Genomic DNA, 16,929 nt, shown 5'->3' on the forward strand with positions numbered 1-16,929 from the left:
CGGTATTCGACTATTCGCTATAACCACTATTCGCGGCAACTAATAACTAATCCATGGTTGTTTCCAGATGCATATACGACCGCAAAGTGTCCGGCCTCCCCAACCTGTCCGAGGAGCTTTCGAGCGAGGACGACGAGCACTACCACCGGCTCATAGCGCACTACGCGCACCACCTGTCCATCATCGCCGACGACTCGCTCAACTGCGGGCCCGTGCTCAACTGGCTGCAGATGGACAATAAGGGTGAGGACCTTAACGTTATTGGAATAGGAGCGATACTCGCACGGTCTACCAAGCGGAGGCAGCGATACCTCTTGGCTATCTCTGGGCGCCTGATACTTTGTGTCTAGAATAGGGGCGATATTAGACCCAGAAAGCTTCATGGATTACTCTTGGGTGTCTCTGGGCGCCTGGTACATTGACGCTCACACTCTTCTTTCCCCCTCTCTCTCTTTTTTTAATTCTATCTGTCTCTCTTTCTCCATCACACACTTATCATGGTATGTTAAGTTGTAGCTATGAAAAGGCAGAGATTACTCTTGGATAGCTCTGGGCGCCTGGTACATGACGCGCTTTGTATAAGTTGTTGATGTTTCTCTCTCTCGTTCTCTGATACTATGCCCACCACCTGTCCATCATCGCCGACGACTCGCTCAACTGCGGGCCCGTGTTGAACTGGCTGCAGATGGACAACAAAGGTGACCTTATTGTGACTGGGATAGAGTACATTATGGTCTGCTAAGTTTTGGATAATATTCGAACGCCTTACCAAGTGGTGGCAACGATACCTCTTGGATAGCTCTGGGCGCCTGGTACATTGACGCTCACACTCTTCTTTTCTCCTCTCTCTTTTTTTTAATTCTATCCGTCTCCCTCTCTTTCTCCATCACACACTTATCATGGTATGTTAAGTTGTAGCTATGAGAAGGTAGAGATTACTCTTGGATAGCCCTGGGTGCCTGGTACATTGACGTGCTGCTAGTTGGACCCTCTCCGTTCTCTCCCTCTCTTTCTTTTCCCTTTTCTCTCTCTCGTTCTCTCGTACTACGCGCACCTGTCCATCATCGCCGACTCGCTCAACTGCGGGCCCATGTTGAACTGGCCGCAGATGGATAATAAAAGTGACCTTATTGTGACTTGGATAAGGGTGATATTGGCACCCCAATTCGCACGGTTTAGCTAGAGGCAGCGGTACGGTACCTCTTGGTCAGCTCTGGCCGCCTGGTACTTTGTGTCTAGAATAGGGGCAATACTAGACCCAGAAAGCAGTTTCTTGGATTACTCTTAGGTATCTCTGGGCGCCTGGTACATTGACTCTCACACTCTTCTTTTCTCCTCTCTCTGTTTTTAAATTCTATCCGTCTCTCTCTCTTTCTCCATCACACACTTATCATGGTATGTTAAGTTGTAGCAATAGCTATGAAAAGGCAGAGATTACTCTTGGATAGCTCTGGGCGCCTGGTACATGACGCGCTTTGTATAAGTTTTTCCTCTTCCCTCACTCTCTTTTTCCATTTCTCTCTCTCGTTCTCTGATACTATGTCCACCACCTACCTGTCCATCATCGCCGACTCGCTCAACTGCGGGCCCGTGTTGGACTGGCTGCAGATGGATAATAAAGGTCTCCTTATTGTGACTGGGATAAGGGAGATATTAGCATGTAGGTATTTGGCAGACGAAGGCATTGATTGATACCTCTTGGCTACCTCAGAGCGCCTGGTACTTTAATGTCTGGAATAGGGGTGATAATGGCAGCTGGGAAGCAGCGATTTATTCTTGAGTATCTATAGACTCTCTTCTTTCCCTCTCTCTTTCCCTCTCTCTTTCTTTCTCTCTTTCTCCGTCATTCACACTATGGTCTGCTAAGCTGTGACTATGAGAAGGTAGCGATTACTCTTGGATAGCTCTGGGTGCCTGGTACATGACGCATTGCTAGTTGGACCATCTCCGCTCTCTCTCTCTCTCTCTTTCTGTCTCACTCTCCGTCGTATTGCCTTCCCAACATGACGAGCATTACCACATAGCGCACTACGCGTACCACCTCGACGACTCGCTCACTATACGGGGCTGCGGGCCCGTGCTCAATTGGCTCCAGATGCATAACAAATGTGACCCTATTGTTACTGGGATAGGGGTGATATTGGCACCCCGGTCTAGCAAGAGGCAGCGATACCTCTTGGTCAGCTCTGGGCGCCTGGTACTTTTTGTTTAGAATAGGGGCAATACTACTACCCAGAAAACAGTTTCTTGGATTACTCTTAGATGTCTCTGGACGCCTGGTACATTGAAGCTCACACTCTTCTTTTCTTCTCTCTCTTTTTTTTAAATTCTATCCGTCTCTCTTTCTCCATCACACACTTATCATGGTATGTTAAGTTGTAGCAATAGCTATGAAAAGGCAGAGATTACTCTTGGATAGCTCTGGGCGCCCGGTGCATGACGCGCTTTGTATAAGTTTTTCCTCTTCCCTCACTCTCTTTTTCCTTTTCTCTCTCTCGTTCTCAGGTACTATGCCCAAGATGGACAATAAAGGTGAGCACCTTAAGGCTTGGTATTTCTTCTAAAGTAGGTATTTCGCGCTGTCAAAATCTGCGCGCGCAATTCTTCGCCGAAAACAGCGCGTCAAAGAGCTCCCGCCACAATTTCCAGCTACACNATTTGAGAAAGTAAGTAAGGGGTGTCTATAACCGAATTAATTATTTTGTAAAGATAGACAAAGTCAAAATATTTTCGACGCAATTCAAGTTTTTGAATGCCAAATTTTTGAAGACTTGCTTCATAATCGAAACCTGGACGACCCAGACGCAGGCGATAGTTAAGCATTCGTAAACATTTCCGCTGTACCCGCTCAATTTCGTCAATATGTACCCTGTAGTGAGGAGACCAAACGGGGCTGCCGTACTCCAAGATACTCCTGACGATAGCGGAGAATAAATAAAGCAAGGACCGGGGTTTTTTAAAACCTTTAGTGGATCTGAAGACGAAACCAAGGAGTTGATTGGCTTTTGATGTTATGTGCTCATAGTGTGGTCGAAAAGATAGTTTTTCGTCAAAATAAACGCCAANAGACCAAACGGGGCTGCCGTACTCCAAGATACTCCTGACGATAGCGGAGAATAAATAAAGCAAGGACCGGGGTTTTTTAAAACCTTTAGTGGATCTGAAGACGAAACCAAGGAGTTGATTGGCTTTTGATGTTATGTGCTCATAGTGTGGTCGAAAAGATAGTTTTTCGTCAAAATACACGCCAAGGTCTCTGGCAATAGAGAATCTCGACAGGACCTGTCCGTCAATCGTGTAATCATTAACGATCCTGGAACGCTTGTTAGTGAATGTAATAATAAAACATTTGTTGATGTTGAGATCCATGTTGTTCTTCTTACACCAGTTCGAAACAGTGCTCAGATCTTTTTGTAAGTTAATGCGGTCGGCATCAGAAGAAATAGTTTTAAATATCTTGAGATCATCTGCGTACAACAAACATTCGCAAGATAGAAGCTCGATAAGGTCGTTAATAAAAACAACGAACAGAAGAGGCCCCAAGTGAGACCCTTGTGGCACCCCGGAAGTGACTAATGTTGGTAATGAGGTGAATCCCCTTAAAGCGACCAATTGGCTTCTGTTACTGAGGTAGGAAGTCATCCAGCGATACAAATTACCATGAATACCGTAAAGCGCAAGTTTTTCACAAAGCAACCCATGATTGACACTATCAAAGGCCTTCGAAAAATCCGTATAGATAGAGTCTACCTGACCGCCTGCGGCAAAGCTCTTACATAGATAGTGTTTGTATTCTAGCAGATTTGTGATAGTAGACCTACCCTTAACGAAGCCATGTTGTTTATTTGACAAGTATGGCTTGAAATGCATATATAGCTGATCATAGACCAAGGTTTCGAATAATTTTGCAAAACAAGACAAGATGCTAATTGGTCTATAGTTATCACAACGGGACTTATCACCACTTTTAAAGATGGGTATTATGTGAGCTGTTTTCCATCGCTTGGGAAAGATACCGTAGTTGAGTGACTTATTAAATATAATGCATAATGGGATGCTAAGCTCCTTACCACATAGTCTAATAAATAGCGGAGGAAGTAGGTCAGGTCCAGGACCTTTATTTATGTCGAGATTTTCAATCTTAGTCATAATGTTCTTCTCAGTGACTGTTATATACGATAATGTGTCAGCTGATTTGCCCTCAAGAGATTCTCCATTAGTGCCAGATTGGGGTGGAGAAGATGTTCCATTTTGAGTGTCCGCTCTGAAGACTGATGCAAAGTAGGTAGAGAACAGTTCACAGATACCGTATCCATCAGACGCAGAACGGTCACCAAATTTCATCTCCTGAGGTATTGTTACATTACCCTTCCTACCATTCACGAACTTCCAAAAATGTTTAATATTTTTGTTCATGGAGTCCTCAATTGAAGCGATATAATTCCTATAACACTGATTAGCCATTCTCTTAAATCTGTCACGCAATAATGAAAATGTGTCATAATCACGAGGGTTCTTGAATTTTTTGTAAAGTTTGTGAAATTTATTCTTTTCCTCGTTACATTTTATTAAGGGTTTACTATACCAAATTGGATATTTTTGAGAATCAATGGCTGAAAGTTCATCATAAAAGATGTCAGTGCACGAGTCTAAGCACAGAATACATAATAGTAGCAACAGAAATTGCACTCCTTTGTGTAGGATCAGATGCCGGCATTTTAACGGTAATAATAATAATGCAAAATATCCAACGCACATGGTGCATTCGAAATCGCACCTTACTACTACGCTCACAAGAGCGCAATTTTTTGTGTTCAGAATTGATCTACCTCGCAGCTCAAGCGTCAGGGTTGTATAAGCAAAGTAAAATAAATAAAAACTTAATTTTTTATTGTATTTACGATTGGTAAACTTTAATTTAGTGGTGTTTGTATAATCGTACCATCTCTAAAGTACCTATTAATAAACTTCAGTGTTGCGATAATTCGAAATTGGACAAACAGTTTTATAAGGTGTAGTGTCGGAAAATAGACACGGTGAAGTAAAGTTAATGTTTTTATTAGCTAAAATAATTTTTTTGCTACAGTTTTTTGTCATAAGTATTTCAAAATTATTTTAAAAGTGTAGTTTTTTATAATTATTTAAATCACTACAGTTAAGTATTACTCCTAAATATTAGGATTTTCCATTAAAGAAGAATAACAGTGCCGTTGGAACAATAAACCTTGANGATCTGAAGACGAAACCAAGGAGTTGATTGGCTTTTGATGTTATGTGCTCATAGTGTGGTCGAAAAGATAGTTTTTCGTCAAAATAAACGCCAAGGTCTCTGGCAACAGAGAATCTCGACAGGACCTGTCCGTCAATCGTGTAATCATTAACGATCCTGGAACGCTTGTTAGTGAATGTAATAATAAAACATTTGTTGATGTTGAGATCCATGTTGTTCTTCTTACACCAGTTCGAAACAGTGCTCAGATCTTTTTGTAAGTTAATGCGGTCGGCATCAGAAGAAATAGTTTTAAATATCTTGAGATCATCTGCGTACAACAAACATTCGCAAGATAGAAGCTCGATAAGGTCGTTAATAAAAACAACGAACAGAAGAGGCCCCAAGTGAGACCCTTGTGGCACCCCGGAAGTGACTAATGTTGGTAATGAGGTGAATCCCCTTAAAGCGACCAATTGGCTTCTGTTACTGAGGTAGGAAGTCATCCAGCGATACAAATTACCATGAATCTTCTGCTCTGTTCCGCCTTAAAGGCAATAAATAAGCCATCGCAAAAATTTTTGCTCACCGTTTAGACCTACCCTGGACTATGACAAACATTTTAAAACCAAAATCAGCTCAATCGGCCCAGCCGTTCTCGAGTTTTAATCAGACTAACGAACAACAATTCATTTTTATTATTGGTAAAGTTAAGAAAATCTTTAAAATGTAGCAATTAGGGAACACGTCAATTAGTTTATTTTCATACATGATCATAAAAATGTCACTGCAAGAGTTGTAAGACTCTGGCTTAGATTGGAGTAAGTATGATTTTAATTGAATGCACTCATTCACTAAAATAAATGCTCGTCTACCTCATCTGGATAGTAATCAATAATATGACGTGCACTTTCCAAATCTATGTTTTTGATATTTTTATCTTGCAAATCCATTGAAAAATTTAAATTGTTTGCTACATGTCTCATAGACTTGGCTCCTTTTATTTAAGTCTATAATTAGCTTATCCAACGCAACATTTAACGTGTCCCTTTTAAATCTTTCTGCGCCGTTTACTAAGAATTCACCTGTAGACCTATCTGAAAATTTTGGAGTAATGCGACTCTTGTTTATATGTCATTGTAGTCTATTCCCACACTAGCACTTAACTTGTACACCAACGACCAACCAACTAACCCCCACACGTCCCGCTTCCTATATTCAGACGACGTTGCTTTAACCTCTCAGGCTGCTAGCTTCGAACAGGTTGAAGACGACCTATCGAACGCTCTGGAAAACCTGGGAGAGTACTATGAGGCTAATTCCTTGAGGCCAAATCCTACCAAGACCCAAAGTTGCGTATTCCACCTGCGCAATAGAGAGGCGGGCCGAAAACTCAACATCCAATGGCGTGGGGGGCCCATTGAGCATACCGACTATCCCAAGTATCTTGGTGTCTTTCTGGATAGGTCACTGACTTTTAAGAAAAACTGCCAAAACATATGGTGGTAATAGGTGCATTCTAGAAACGGCCTCTTGCGCCGACTGGTTTCCACTAAATGGGGAGCCTTGACCGCTGTTCTNTGGTCTAAGTCAGAACACGATAGCGTCTGAGCCCAGTCTATTGAAGTCAGCTCATGTCTCACCTTTTCATAGTCACACTTTAAAAAGTTTAATCGCTTACAATTTGGTTTTTTTAAACATTTTACTCCAATAATTTTTGAAGGAAATTCAAATTGTATCGCTGGGTGGTGCCTATCCACGAGACTCAAAGGATTAGCTTCGTTTACCGATAGAGATTCAATTGTCGAAAGTACTAGATCGAGAGTACGGCCATTCTCGTTGGTAATGTTATTAAATTGCTTTAAGTGACAGAGTAAAGTAAATTCGTGCAAGAGCATTAGTTTCTTGTTATGTGAGGTCTGTGTTGGCTCAGTAGCGTCAATCACAGTGGTAGTAAATTCGGGAGTATTGAAATCGCCGATGATCAAGAAATTATCGTTATCTTTAGCATTTAACATTACTTTTTTGCAATTAGAGTAAAATTCATTTATATCAGAATAACTTAGGTCTGGGGGAAGATAGCAAACACACACATTAAGATCAGGAGCATTACATGTCTCCGGTTTTATGGTAATCCAGATATCCTCTAAGCCACTGTCCCAATATGCCTGTCGGATGACATGATATGATTTTTTTATTGCGATAATCACTCCACCGCCCTCATCCTTTAAAGAACTAGTATCTATTCGGTCTCTTCTGAAAAGATTGTAGCGTGTGTTAGCAAATAGGACTATATTTAATATTAAATTATATTATTTCAGCAATATGTTGCTATTTAAACTATATCGGGATATTTTAAATTGTTCAGTGTAGGTTACTCAAGAATAAATTATAAAACAAATAGGGTATAGTAATATTTTATTCAAATAAACAAAATAATGTAAGNTAGCCATATAATTTCTCATAAAGACACAATGGAGCAAATGTCGTCATCTTTATTTTTCGTAACGGAATATCTTTACAGTGTATTGTATTCATGTCTTTATTGTATTCATGTCTTTTCACTGCTCATGTCTTCTCATTGTATACATTCAACCTCACGGGTGGGAACTGGAGTCCTGAAATACAGGGCTGCCCTACATTAGGCTCCAGTCACACCATTCTCTGTTCCTTCATAATGTTTAATTCTAATTGTAACTTTAGATGAAATGTATAAGCCCTATAAGGTGTGAAAATAAACAATTTTATTTTTTATTTTTTTTTTTATCGGGGCAAATCCAGTAGATTTTTGTAAGGTAGTGTTGATAGATTGTTGAACCTTCCATAACTCAGTTGGCCAGTCTGATGAATTATTACATGTAGTGGCTAACATATTTATAACAGTCGTAACGTACCTTTCCACCTGGCCATTACCTCTAGGTGTTCCAGTTGCTATCATGTGATGTTCTACATGTAATTCAGAAAAGAATGATCGAATTTGCACAGAGCTAAAATTAGTTCCACGGTCAGTAATAACCAAAGAAGGAGCTCCAAATAGGGTAATCGTCTCACGGATTAATGGTATAAGTTCCTGTGCACTTAATGTTTTAAGTGGTTTTAAAATACAGAATTTCGTAAAGGCATCAATAACCAATAGAATATGTCTATAACCTTCGCGAGATAGCTGAAAAGGTCCAGTACAATCCAAATGTATTGTATGGAACGGTATTGGAATTTTCCTAATAGGGTGTAAATATCCTTGTTTGGGACCACAAGGACTTTTTCACTCTATGCAAACCAAACTGAGATAAATATTTTTTTTTATAAAAGATGTCATACCTGGGAACCAAAAATGTTCCAATATTTTATTTAAAGTTTTGTCGTAACCTGTGTGGCAATTATCATCATGAAAACGTCTTAAAATTTGCATCCTATATCCCTTCGGTATGTAGAGTTTCGGTTGGCTATCTCTGTCAATTTTGTAATGGAGAAGGTTGTTACGGATAACATATTGGTTCCTATCTATTTCATTTCTCTCAACTTGACCGATTAAAGTTATAGTTTCAGGATCGTTTTGCTGTGCAATCTCTAACCAGGATTGTGGTTCATCAATAACGTTAACAACGCCTGAAGCCAGATGTGGCTCAACTGGATTACGACTAAAGTAATCGACATGCCTAATGTATTCGCCCTTTTTATAGACTACTTCAAATTGGAAGTCTTGGAGATATGTCCACCACCTAGCTACGCGGGGGGACAAATCCTTTTTATTCATGGTGGATTTAATGGAATTACAGTCCGTTATTAGTTTGAAAGGTACACCTAAAAGATATACTCTAAAATGTTTTATAGCATTATATATACAGGGTGGAAACGATAAGTGATCTCAATCGATTATTTCTAAACTATACAAGATATCAAATAACTAGTTACTGATCCTGAAAGTGCTTCATGAGCTCTATCCAACGGTACTAATAATAGGTTACATAATAAACTGGATCTATCCGAAAATTCAATGTTTCCAGTTTCCATACATTTGGTAAAGTCACATTATTTTAAAAACTACACATGCTATCGTAAAACTGATTACTGATTTTAAACGTGCTTTACAAGCTCTATCCAATGGTATCATTAATAGGTTACAGAATAAACTGGATCTATTCAAAAATTTCCTTCTTCCATACATTTAGTACTATCACAGTCATGACACTCATCTCTTGACAATATTATAGCAAGTAAAGCCTAAAACCAATGTTTTCCATGAATAATTTTAAATAAGAATACAATTTACGAGTTTATTTTAAGAGTTTATTATTCAATAAAAAAAATTACACTTCTAATATTGTATGTCTGGCATACATTTAGTATGGAAGCTGGAAATATTGAATTTTCAGATAGATCCAGTTTATTCTGTAACCTATTATTGGTACCGTTTGAAAGAGCTCATGAAGCACTTTCAGAATCAGTAACCAGTTTTTCAATATCTTGTATAGTTTAGAAATAATTGAATGAGATCACTTAACGTTTCCACCCTGTATATCGCCAACGTTTCTAAATCGTAAGAGCCGTATTCGGATTCTATATCAGAGGTTCTTTTACTATAGTAAGCGATAACTCTATGGACGTTATCTACTTTTTGTACTAAGACTGCACCATAGCCTAAAGAACTGGCATCTGTATGCAGCTCTGTTGGGCGGCTTGGATCGAACACGGTAAGCAAAGGTTTAGAGGCCAAATGTTGAACGACGTAATTTCTAGCTATTTCCTGATCTATTCCCCATTCCCAAGGTTGGTCATTTTTTAATAGTTTGGTTATGCTAGCAGTGCGTGACGCAAACTCTGGTATAAATTTTCGAAAATAGCTGGCAAGACCCATGAATTGGCGTACTTGCTTTATATTTTTCGGAGCTGGGGAATTTATTAAAGCGTGAACTTTGTTATCGCTAGGGCGGATTCCCTCCTTGGAGATATGTCTGCCTAGATATTCTATGCTATTTGAAAAGAAACTGCATTTTTTTAAGTTTATGGTAAATCCTGCTGTACTAAGAGCTTCAAGAGTTTTCAGAAATTCGAAGTGCCCGTCGGATGTCACAAAGGCGGTATATTTGGTGGAGTTGGGAGCTACAGGGATTTGGTAAAAACCATTTTTCATATCCAGTGAAATAAAGAATTTGGCTTTACCTAATCTATCAATTTGATCTTCAATTAGCGGAAGGGGAAAGCTATCCTTTTCTATATTTTTATTTAGTGCTCGGTAGTCTATGCAGAGCCTATCATTCTCATCTTTTTTTTTTTACAAGTAAGACAGGGCTTGCGTATGGCGAATCACTTTCACGAATTATATTTTTATCTAGCAAATCTCTTTATAATATCATTAACTTTTTCCATTTCAACAGGAGCTAATCGGTATGGCCGGTAGTTTACTATTTGGTCCCTTTTTAATCTTATATTTAGTTCCCCTGTCCTTACATTGCCGATATGGTTGGGAGTTGACAGTACATCAGGATGTTTATTGGAAATCTCGTGATTTTTTTTTTGTAAATCATTATCCAAATGTTCAATTTTTAGTCTGTAACTCTGTAATTAAGGAGTCTCTTTCCATCCATATCGGATTTGCTTCATCGGTTGAAGGGGGTAGTGTTCTTTTTACCTTACAACCAGTAGAATTAACTATCAAAGAAACACCGGGATATTTGGTAATATTTCGACCAATGAGAAGATCATAGCGAAAATCCTCATCACGTGCCACATAAAGGTCCAGTTCTATACAAATGTCATCAAATCTAACAGGGGCAGTTACTATTGCAAAGATATGTATCCGACCATTTCCTATTCCGTTAACGTATAAAGAACATGGGGTAAGACATCTACCAAGTTTTTTTGCTAAAGATTCTTTAATGATACTACAACTTGCCCCAGTATCAATGAGAGAGTTTACTTCTAATTCGTCCATGATTACTTTTGTCAAACTAAGCTTTGAATTCACTAGTAGTCAAGATTCATTACGTGATCTTGAATCTTGGGTGTTAAATTTATTTGCATTTTTTTTAAAAAGCAAATTGTTTCATCATGTCCTATCTTTTTGCAATAAGAAGATTGTTTCCTAGTTGTTAAGGCAATAAGATCAGGTGGAGTGGTTTTTAATTTTTCACCTGCTGGCCTTGATCCTGTTGGGCATTCAGTTCTGATGTGTCCTGGCTTAGAACATGTGAAGCAAATCTTCTCTGCCTCACTTGATTTATGAAATTTAAAACGTTTATTACTATTCTGACCAGATATATTGTCGAGGTTTGTATTATCAAATTGTCGCTTCTTACTTTTAACGTAAGTGGTAAACAGCGCTATAAGATCAGAGGTTGTATTAACGCCACTGTTGAAAGATGCCATCCTTACATTGTTATCCCTGATTCCTCCACAAATCAATTCAACTAGTTGAGCTTCACTAAACGTTAATTTGGTACATTTCAGTAATCTTATTTTTTCCCTAGCATATTCACAATATGAATCCGCGGAATCAGATGAATACACAACTGCTTTATAAAGTTTTTCAGACAAATTCTTTTTTTCGGGGTACAACGATACTATTTCAGAACGGAAGTTTTCCCAGGTCCTACCATCTTGTGGTTCCCAAGTCTCAAACCATAATAATGCAGAGCCCCTGAGGGCCTTACCGGCTTTAGCCACTTTCGTGATGCTGCTCCAGGAAAGCTCCTCGGCGAGAGCTTCAATGTGGTTGCACCAGGTCGCTGCTCCAGCATCGTTGTGGGCAGGATCGTAGATTGGCAGCGCAACGTCGTCTTGCCGCCGATTATCGGATACTGCATCCCGGATGGCAGCCAAAAGACTCAATAGTAGAGGTCTCCATTATGAACTGAGAAAAAAAAAAGAATTATTTTTTTGTTGTAGACATAAGTCGATCCCACTTCTGATGTTAGCAAATAGGACTATATTTAATATTAAATTATATTATTTCAGCAATATGTTGCTATTTAAACTATATCGGGATATTTTAAATTGTTCAGTGTAGGTTACTCAAGAATAAATTATAAAACAAATAGGGTATAGTAATATTTTATTCAAATAAACGTTAAATTATTTGTTAATGTAAGGTTAAATTCAAAATCTTTATAAGCAATAAAAATATTCATCAATATTGATTTACTTACGTCCACAAACACACATTATACATTTACAAACATATTATGGTAATAAACACACAATATATTGGACAGAGTATTACCAATTTAAGGGTAAAGTAAATAAAATAAGGTAAACTACTTAACTTGAACAGCACCAATCCAAAGCTCCGTCAAGAGAGACTGCCTTTCAACGAGAAATTCCATCTATTTATACCCATATTCTTTCCTTCCCTTTACTCAACTCTGATTGGCCGCTTTAGTCGACCAATCAGAAAACAGGAAGTTAGAATATTTTATAATTAATATTTAAACGGATCCGGAAGTTGGAATTTCTCATTTTACAATAACTATTTTTGATTAAGGAATAGGAAGTTGGCTTATTAATTATTAATTTAATAATATTTAGAAATTATAACAATTATTATTAAGAAGCCGGAAGTCTTACAGTAAATTATAATTTGCAAACGGAAGTCTTATTTTTATCCGACAGTTAATATGGCGGCTGTGCAATACTTGGTGTGTGTGGTGTTAAAGAAAGTTAAATAATAGTGTTAATATGGAATACTAATTATAGTTCACATGGAATATTGATAATATTAATCAGGTATGTACATATAACTATTCTAACACGTGCATCCACAATTCCTCCATCGAAGATTCCTCTATTCAAATTTGTCTCCGTCAGGCATATAACATCATAATCAGAGCCCAATAAATTCAAGTAAAATTCTGGCAATTTAGAACGAAATCTATTGACATTCTGGTAGTTAATATACACTTAACATATTGTAAAGGGTTTCTTAAGGCCAAACAAACAAGTAATTTTTAATGGAGAAATAAAAAAAAAAAAACCAATTACAAGATTTTACCAAGAGAATCAACATTTTTAACATGAACAGCTGGGCTTTGTTCATCCTTGCGGATGTATATTTGGCCAAAGCGTACCCAGACGAACTTAAAGTTATTTTCTCGACAGAACTTTCTTGTTGCACTGTGCACTTCTTTTAATTCAGGAGACAGATGTTCAGCCACATATATTCTACGCATTTCGCCCGTGAAACCAATGTGAGATGTGGCAAGTTTTTGCTTCGGATGGGTTTTATTAAAGCGAGTCACTGCTGATAAAACAAGATCACGAAGACGCTGCGATGAGTGTGACGAGTATGTTTCGTGGTCTTTTCGAGGACACATCCATTTTAGCAACGCGGCGGCAAGCTCTCACATCACAATCAGGTATGTCCACTTGTAGACATTCACAGAGTTTCTTAAATAAGGCCGTTAAATTTTCGTTTCTGCTCTCAGGGACTTCGTGAATCTCAATATTTAAGTCCCGTGAGATTTTCTCCATAGTTGATACCCTAGACTTAAGCTTAGCCAGTGAGTTCTGCGAATCTAAGATATCAGATTGTAGTTTTTTTATTACATTGTCTCTTTCTCTAATCTCAGCTCTTAGATCACTTTGTTCAGCAGATAAAAAATCAGTTGTGTTAGTAAATTCGCTCTTTAGGCTTTCGAAGGCACGATTCACGTGCGTAGCCACCATTTTTTCGAGGTCTTTGTTAAGCGCTGATCTTAAATTTAACATAATTGGGGAATCCGCTGCCATTTTTAAATCAAGAAGTTTGCTTATATTTTCCATCGAGACAGGCTCGTTTATTAAATTAACTTGTGCAGAAACACTGTCAGAGACGGAGATACTCGCACCGTTGTCTTGAGCTGCGCCGCCATAGCTATAGGAAACGTTCATAGTAGTTTCATTCAGGGTCTGCTCATGGTGACGCTGGCGGCACGGAGTCTCATCATTTTTTCTATGCCGGCGTTCATTGTTCACGTTTGTGCAGTAAGGGCAGCTCAATGACTTGATCTGTTCACTTGTGAGGGATTTGTGAGTTTTCTTTGTTAAATTCAAGCAAGCAAAGCATAGATCCGATTTACAAGAATTACACTTTAAGAAATTCATCATCATCATCATTTCAGCCACAGGACGTCCACTGCTGAACATAGGCCTCCCCCAATGACTTCCACATCGCACGGTTGGTAGCGGCCTGCATCCAGCGCCTTCCCGCTACCTTTATCAGGTCGTCGGTCCACCTTGTGGGTGGACGTCCCACGCTGCGTTTTCCGGCACGTGGCCTCCATTCCAGAACCTTGCTGCCCCATCGGCCGTCAGTTCTGCGTACTATGTGCCCTGCCCACTGCCACTTCAGCTTGCTGATCCGTCGGGCTATGTCAGCGACTTTAGTTCGTTTACGGATCTCCTCATTTCTGATTCGATCTCGTAAAGAAACACCGAGCATAGCCCTCTCCATAGCACGCTGTGCAACTTTGAGCTTCTGTATAAGGCCTATAGTGAGGGGCCACGTTTCCGAGCCATAAGTCATCACAGGTAACACACATTGGTTGTAGACTTTCGTCTTCAGGCACTGGGGTATTTTGGACGAAAAGATGTTTAAGAAATTATTCACCTTTAAAGCTGAATTGCAACCGTGGCACAGCATTGTGTGTGTGGCGATGTAGACGCAGAGGTGACGCTGTAGTCGCAGAGGTGGCGCTGTGGTCGCAGTGGTGGCGCTAGTGTGTAACGTCAAATTGGTACTGTTGGTAGTAAGGTGTGCGTATCCGAACGTCGGCCAGCTAATCAACTGTCAATCAGCCTCGGCCCCAAAAAATTACGATCTTCCAGCAGCTTAACAACGCGAATACATTATTTTTATTATTCAGTCACTTCACTGACTTACAATCTTTGTTATAGTACAAAATAATTTGATTGGTGCATAGAATGGATACAAATTAGCTTGTGGTTATTATTTTGTTTAGTGGGTAGTTAATACAAAATTTGTTCTGCATTAATATCCTTATTTCATTCTTTTTATCGAAATTTCCAAACGATTCATTAACAATAGAGGTGATTCTAGCGTCACTGTTCTAACCTAACCTAACCTACTTTTTTCTGTAATACCTACTTTTTGCAACCATACTATTTCCTGCAATGTTTTACATAAAATTCTTGTGAAATCATGATCATGTGCCTTACTTTGATTTGTGGGTAACGGTGGGTAAGTATGTGCAGTGTCAATTTGACCAAACAAATTATTTGGGATATAATATTTGGCAACATAAAACATTTGCTATATAAACATTTGCCAAGTAAAATTTGGCCAAATGATAATTTGACCAAATGAATTAGTTGCGAAAAGTACAGTTGCTAAAAGTTAATTTGGGAAATGAAACTTTGGCGATAAGTTGTTTGCGAAGTGAAATTTGGCGAAAAGTAATTTGGCCAAACGGAAGGATACCATGTTCAGCACTGTTGCGGTCCAAGCGCATAAACTGTAGCGATTTTGATGATTAAAATTAGCGAGCATCGAAACCAAATGAATAATAAGACAATACTGCAAGTATTTATAAATTTTTAAATATGTTAATAGTACGTATGAATGTAGGTTTTTAATTAATTTTCTGCTGTACATTAATAGTTATAGCATCTTTATGACATTATCTTAATTTATCTTGTACATTGATAAGATTTTCCTAAAAGGAACTCTTTAACTTATTAATTCTACAAAATAAAATAATAAAAGATTGTCTTTGTATATCTGTCTAATATTCTTGTCACTTGGACCAAACATACATTGGTCTAACTTGAAATCATAGTCAAAGAACAGTAGGTATGCAAACATTCAATATAGTTCAACATAGGTTGAATGATAGTTCTAAAAAATAAGTTAAGAATATCACTAAATAAAATATTAAGCATAATAATTATCTGCCTAATTTCTTATGACTTGGACCAAACGTAACTTCCATGTAACATGAAGTCATAGTCAAGGAGCTGTATGCAATCTTTCAATTTAATCCATCATAGGTTGACTGGTGTAGGGAATGCAGAATCGGTTCTGGTTTGAGGAACCGGGTTTTTCGGGTCTGGTGGTCATAAGAACCGGGAGCCCCGGTTTTTTCGGTTCTTTCGGTTCCAAAAAAACAATATTTTGATAATGTTTTTTTTATTGAAATAACACTTCTTTGAATAGACTAGGAATAATCAACAAACATGATTTACAATATTTTTCTATTTTTACTAAATTCTACTCCCAAAAATAAAAAAAAGTAAAATAATTAGTTTTCATCCAACTTATCGATATATTTGACTATTTATACAGGGTGTTTCAAAAAAACCCCTAATAACTGAAGGGTATTTAATAGACGTCTATAAAGAGTCCCTTGTTAATTTCTTACAGTCATAGCGACATATTCAAATTTCGGGTAAATTTATGTAAAATAAAAATATCGATTATAAAAATTCCCATCACTAATTTGGGTTCATTGTCCTACCAGGAGTGACCAGGAGTAACTTTCTATGTTCACGCCCCCGGCCACGCCTCATTAAAACATTCTGTGCGCCTAGTATTTACTAGGTATTATTATTATTATTTAATACCTACGGAGAAAAAAATACACGCACGTCGTTAACAAAACAACAAGCATTCAAAATTATGGTTAGGTACATACCTACAAAAGTGGCTCAAAATGACGTCCTCCTTGCTGCACGCATATTCTTGCCCGTCTTGTTATTCGCGGCGCAAAGTCAGTAGGAATCAATTT

At 38.4% G+C, this 16,929-nt stretch overlaps 1 protein-coding gene across 2 annotated transcripts in view; it reads left to right on the forward strand.

Moving 5' to 3' along the window:
• Positions 1–365, forward strand: part of LOC114361356 (GTPase-activating protein CdGAPr-like) — a 69,964-nt gene extending 69,599 nt beyond the window's left edge. For both annotated transcript variants that reach the window (XM_028316352.1, XM_028316351.1), the window contains exon 7: positions 68–365. In XM_028316352.1, the coding sequence (XP_028172153.1) occupies positions 68–350 (283 nt within the window). In that variant the 3' untranslated portion in view covers positions 351–365. The remainder of the gene's footprint in view (positions 1–67) is intronic.
• Positions 366–16,929: the final 16,564 nt, after the last annotated feature.

The sequence above is a fragment of the Ostrinia furnacalis genome, unplaced genomic scaffold, assembly GCF_004193835.3.
Source record: "Ostrinia furnacalis isolate ACB-3 unplaced genomic scaffold, ASM419383v2 OfSCF5652, whole genome shotgun sequence".
NCBI lineage: Eukaryota > Metazoa > Arthropoda > Insecta > Lepidoptera > Crambidae > Ostrinia > Ostrinia furnacalis.